This window comes from Aptenodytes forsteri, unplaced genomic scaffold, assembly GCF_000699145.1.
Source record: "Aptenodytes forsteri isolate BGI_AS27 unplaced genomic scaffold, ASM69914v1 Scaffold366, whole genome shotgun sequence".
NCBI classification, from domain to species: Eukaryota; Metazoa; Chordata; class Aves; order Sphenisciformes; family Spheniscidae; genus Aptenodytes; species Aptenodytes forsteri.
This window is the reverse complement of record NW_008794621.1, coordinates 2,570,531-2,576,269: the sequence shown is the minus strand read 5'-3', so window position 1 is coordinate 2,576,269 and position 5,739 is coordinate 2,570,531. Positions and strand designations below refer to the sequence as shown.

Here is a 5,739-nt window from a genome sequence, read left to right as displayed (position 1 = left end):
GCACCGCGGCTTGCTGACTCCCCGGCTCCCCGGGCTTTCCAAGGGGGAGAATCATTCTTTCAGGGGAAAAAATGGAAAACTCCGATGTTTTCCAGTCCGCAAAGAGGGACGACGCGTTTGAAGAGGCAAAAGGCAAAGGTCCTGAACTCACATGAAAAGAGGCGACCCTGCTGAAATGGACGGTTAGTCCTTTCTACCTCACACAGGTTTTAAAAAGGAGCAACAAACATCTTCTCTTTCAAGTCACCTTTTGTGCTTCTTAAAGTCACCTCGCAGGATGAAAGTGTAAATAAAAGCAACTCTAATTTGTAAACCTTTAAAAATCTTCTAACTAGGGCAGTTCTTTCTGACTTGGGGCTTTTTTTTTTTTTTTTTTTTAAGGTCAGCCTGTACGATGCGGATTTCCACAGGAATCATTCGGTGACAGAACTGACCTTAAATGACTATGCTGGCTTGAGTGGTAATACCAATTACAGACTCTCTTCTTCCTGCAAAAAGAGCAAGTAAACGAATGAGCAAGCAAGTAAGCTTGCTCATTGACTGTCAGCGACGCTGCAATCTCTGCTAGAGGTCTACAAGCTCTGTCTGCAACGATAGAGCAACGATTAAAAATCCTGCAGTGAATATATTGCCTTTCTGCACTGCTCAAATGCAAGGAAAAGCTTCCATAATCAGAAGCAACTTCATACTGTTCTCGGCACTGTTGCTGGCTCAATAGGGCACATGAAGAAGTAGACAGGCTTTTGCTGAGGCCAGTGGTGCTGCAGGTGGATGCTCTGAGTATCCAAGGAAAAATACAGGTTCCCTTTACCGTGTAGTCATACTCTGAATGAAAGAGCCTGATTTCACTGCAGAAAAGGGATTTAGAGATTTTAGTACCTATGTGTTTTTGAAAAATAGGACTCGGGCTCCTAAATCATTGGAAAATATTAATGTTTCTTGTTTGGACAAAACCAAGAACTAGCAGGGTGACAATTGTAATAATAATATAGTACAAAGTCTTTGGAAGTGGTTTGGAGACAAATATTGTTAGGATTTTTAAATAGCATGCATGCCTCCAGCTGGCTGAATTAGAGCCTGCGTTTACAAAAGAATATAGGGTGGGTAGGTATGTATATAAAGGTATCACTGTTTCCCTCAATTGTATGAAGAACTCTATCCTTGAAAGGTAACAAATTCATTACATAAGGATGTTGCCATGGTGGAAATCCCTTCTGATAAACATCTTATAACTCAACTAGATAATAAAAATTAAAGAGCTTATGTAGATGGATGAATGAGTTTGCTAATTTATTGAGGAATAATATGATGGAGAAATCCCAAACTTGGTATTAGCAAAGGATCCGTTACTTTCATTCTGTCCACAGTTTCTATTATTCTTGCACATGCTTTTGTATCGTTGGCTTTGAACTAATACAAATACTTTAAAAATCGTTAGTTTCCAGAAATGAGGTGTCTCCTAGAAAATCATGACAAGCTGTCATTTCTCAAAGAGCTATTGTTTTTCTTCTACCCGAGGAAGTCTTTTCTCTTCTACCAGTATTTTTTAAGATCCAGAAATGTAAATTGTTATGTTTAGACTTGTGTTGGGTGAAACACTGGCACTAATTGTGAAAAAGAATGCAGGAGCTTTGAGAAATCTGCAGCATTTTGTCTCCATACAGCACAGAAGCAAATGTATTACTAAGTTATATAGCAAGCTCCAGTCACTGATGGTATTTCAGAATAACTGGTATTCTGAATTCAGTCACGGTTGACAGTCTGAACTCCTCAGTGTGTACTGGCCCTTGTATTGGGTGTAATTGCTTTTCCAGACAAGAATGAAATCTCTGTAAAGTATATTATAGCATACAATATCTGGAATTTTGACAGACACAGATAACCACAGCAGTGTGGTGAACGCTGTGAATAATGACTGTAAATTGCAACTGTTTAGCATGGTTTCAAATGCAGAACCTGAAAGCTGGTCGAGTTTTCTCCCATTGAGATTTGAATCTTTTTACATTATACAAATATTCCGGTTGTGTTCTGAGCTATAGCACTGCAAAAAGATCTCTGAAGCTGCTTATTTTTGCATGGCAAATATTTGTGTGCATGTAGAACCATGCACGCATACATGTGTGCTACCATACATGCTATGCTCTTTCATGCTACCATACAATTCAGATTAGACAAAGTTTTAATTCATTAACATTTCATTGACTTCTCATCCTGCCCTCACTTTTTAAAATTACTATAGACATTTGCCTGGATATCCATGGCTATATTTCACCCTAAGTCACACTCCAGTTTTTGGGACACTGTGACTTGTGAGGACTGCAGGTTTAGGGGGGGAGGGGGAAATAGCCATAGGACATAAAGTTTTAAGGCACACCCTGTTGTTACTCATCTACCCTTCAAAATAAGACAAGAAATGACCCACAAGTGACAGTGTCATCTTAGCATCATAGTATGTTAGTATGCATATTTGCATGGGCAAAAGTGTGCTTTAACTGCTGTCCTGTTGTTATTTACAGGGTGGGATGACAACATGGTGTTGGTAAAAGTGCCTCTTCCCTGGAACACCTGGATCCGCTCTAGGGACATTTTGCCAGTGGGCAGCATCACTCCCTGACAACCTACTCTGACTGTGGGCATAGCCAACACATAGAAACTGCTCCAATGTGCTTCATAACTGCAGTCCCTGCTTACTCATGAGACACCACCAGCTCTTTCAAAATTCAGTATGGAGGAGCAGAGATGACATGTGAGTAAAGATTACACACGTCCAATGGGTACGCTGTTGAAGAAGGAAAGTATAACTGGTGTTACACCACGGAAACTTGAGGAGCCACATTTCTCTTTGTGATTACCCTTGTCTCTTTGCAGCTTTGGTGCTGAGAGGGCAGCACAAGGCAACATCATCAGCAGGGAAGTGGCTTGTCTCCATGGTATCTCCACCATCTTGCCCGCTCCCCACAAGCTCGCTCTGGGAGGAAATGAGCGGTGTTAAACTTCCCCAGCCCCAGCGGGGAAGCCCTTGGGAAGTCAGGTCCTCTGTAATGTGGGGCACACCATGACTCTGAATCACCTTCTCTATCTGCAGAAAAACTGTGATGGAGCCCTTCCCTAACCTTTCAGCTGGACAAAGTTAGTTTGGCTCTCAGGAATATACTCACACAGGCATCCATGTTCGCTTGCAGGACCTGGAAGGCACTAATAAAGTACAACTTGTCACTTCCTACTCCGAGATGACTGAAAACATTTTTCACGTAGAAGGAGAGGAGCTGATCTCGAACACTGCAGTTTGTCTGAAAACAAAGCAGGTAAAGAGTTGCAAAATGAAAACCTCACAAGTCAACTTCGGCCTAAAACTTCAGCCTCGTAAAAATATGCATGTTCAGAAAGTGTACAATCAATAAAAACATTTTCATTAATTTTAGTATCCCACTGGAGTGCTTCCTTTTTTTTTAAACAGCTCAATGTACCCCTGTGGTTTCTGAAGGAGAGGTGGGAGGATGCTGTGCTGGCAGCCAAAGGAGTATTGGCAAGGCCAACCATGAACAGAAGTGACAGCAACAAATCTATTTAACACACAAAGAATAAATGGAAGATAAATTGGGGAGTTAAGTCAGATCATCTTGGCCAAATTGTAGGAGTCATTGTGGGTGTCATTGTCCCATTCCTCCACATCAGTGCCCCATACCATTCGAGATGCTGTCGGGTATCCCGCCCATCCCCAGCCGCTGCTCCAGAAGAGACCAGTCATCCTGTACACCCTGTGTCATATCCGCCTGTCCTGTGGGATCTCTTGGTTACCCAAAGGTATTTCAAATGGCTATATGCCTATTTTTAGGCAATGGAACCAAGCATCAGGTGTGAAATTCCCACCAGGAGGGTAATGCAGCTGCAGACTAAGCCACCTATATGCAGGTGTCCATGTGTAGGTCCCTCAGGCGAATGAGGAGCCTTCACTCCCAAGGTAATCGATGAGATCCAGGGGAGTTCAAAGGCCAGTAGGTCTCTACTTAAGGATAAACTGACTCATTTAGCCCTGCTGACTAGATCTCTGTGTTAAGGAAGCTAAAATATCTCACACACTATGAATAGGCACCCCAAGTTTAGTGTCTCACTCCCATGCTGAATCGCACTGGGGAACTCTGATCTCCTTATTCCAGTGCACCTGCAGAGGTCAAAGCCCAAAGCAGCTCCTTGGGTATCCTGGCTGCTCTGCAGCATCCCTGGGCTATGCGTGGTACCACACACCCTCAGCAGAAGGTGTCTCAGCTGCTGGGATGGTGGCTGTGGCCCTGGCCCTCACGTGAATGGGCTGGTGCCTGGAAAGCATTTCTGGGGAGGATTGCACACAGTCAAGTGCTCACAGGAGGAGCAAGTGCTACCACAAGCATGCTCCTCCCCGACACAGCAAACACCCTTACCCCAAGTCTCCTGGCAGAGCACCACTGCAACCACCTAAAGAGAAGTCCCTCCAGCCAGGCTTTCCAAATCCACCTCTTTCTCACCGTACCACACTCAACCCTCCCCTCGTGTCCCAGAGGAAAATCCCCTTCTATGGGGCAGAGATAACACTCTTCCTCTAAGCAGAGGACTTCATTAAACTCATGACTCTCATAAAGATAATGTCCTTCCCTATTAAACACAAGTGATTTTTGTGTCAGCTGTCATTCCTTTTGATCATGCATTCCTATCTCTACAGACCAAAGGAAAATAAAGTAAGAAAATGGAAAACCAGTAGTATAAATCTTACCATAAACAGCATTTTTGTTGTCTTTTTAAGCAGTCTTGTGTTCTTGATGAGATCCTTCTGTAAAAGATAATGTGCTAGTATTAATTAACCTAAGCAGAGGAAGGGAGACAAAGTTTTAAGTCTGGTTTGTACAAAACTTAGTAGTAATAATAATCATCATCATCATCTTATTCAGATGTAGGATGAGGACTCAGCAAATCCGTGCTCCAATCCCAGCCTAGCTACAGACTTCTTCCATGGCAAACTCCTTGGCAAACTCATTCCACCTCTCTATGCATCTTCTTTTTTCCCATCTTTACAAAAGGAGCAGCGGCATTACCCTGTCTCTCAGGACTGTAGAGATCACTCGGCTTATTAAAGTTTCCAGGTGCTCAGTAATGAAGCTGGTAAAGAAGCATCTATAAATAAAATAAACTTTTCAACTAGTGGGATCAACTTACAGGAACAGATGATTTTAAACTAGTTGCCTTGATATACAGGTTCTCTGTCACTTGGGAGAGGAGTCCTTTTCGGCAGGTATGCTTTCCTGTAGGTGGCTTTTTGCCTTCCACAGTGAAAAGACAAAGCAGAACTAAAAAATGCCCAGGTCTCAAAATAGAATATACTTTCATCTTCACTCCCAAATCTTCGTGCCTCTACAGTCACAGCAGCGTATGTGATACAGCAAGACTGGTTAGATGACAGAGGTTAACCTAATTTTGTTAACCCTCAAAGCAGCTTCTACACTGAGATGCTCACGTAGATAACCTATTGCTCATGTGCTGGCTGATCAGTATTGTTGCTGTGCTTTTTTATACATCTTGCTCCACTTTCAACAAATTTGACCACAATCATCTGTGACGTTTTTCTAAACGATAGCTCCATATTTACTGGCAACAGGGTCAAGGTTTCCAAGAAAGAAGAACTTCCCTCTCATGTGAGAAGTCTTCTTTCATTTAAGTGGTGGTCAAGTGAGGAAAAAGTAGTTGAGCTGGTTAGTTTGGTTTCGTAAC

General features: G+C 42.7%; 1 protein-coding gene across 1 annotated transcript in view; it reads right to left on the bottom strand.

The window, feature by feature from the left end:
• Positions 1-5,358, bottom strand: part of IL26 (interleukin 26) — a 6,573-nt gene extending 1,215 nt beyond the window's left edge. Inside the window, exons 1-3 of the mRNA XM_019470463.1 lie at positions 5,188-5,358; positions 4,748-4,804; positions 3,159-3,290 (exon numbers count right to left, since the gene is read on the bottom strand). Coding sequence (XP_019326008.1) covers positions 3,159-3,290; positions 4,748-4,804; positions 5,188-5,358 — 360 coding nt within the window. The remainder of the gene's footprint in view (positions 1-3,158; positions 3,291-4,747; positions 4,805-5,187) is intronic.
• Between the last annotated feature and the right edge of the window lie 381 nt (positions 5,359-5,739).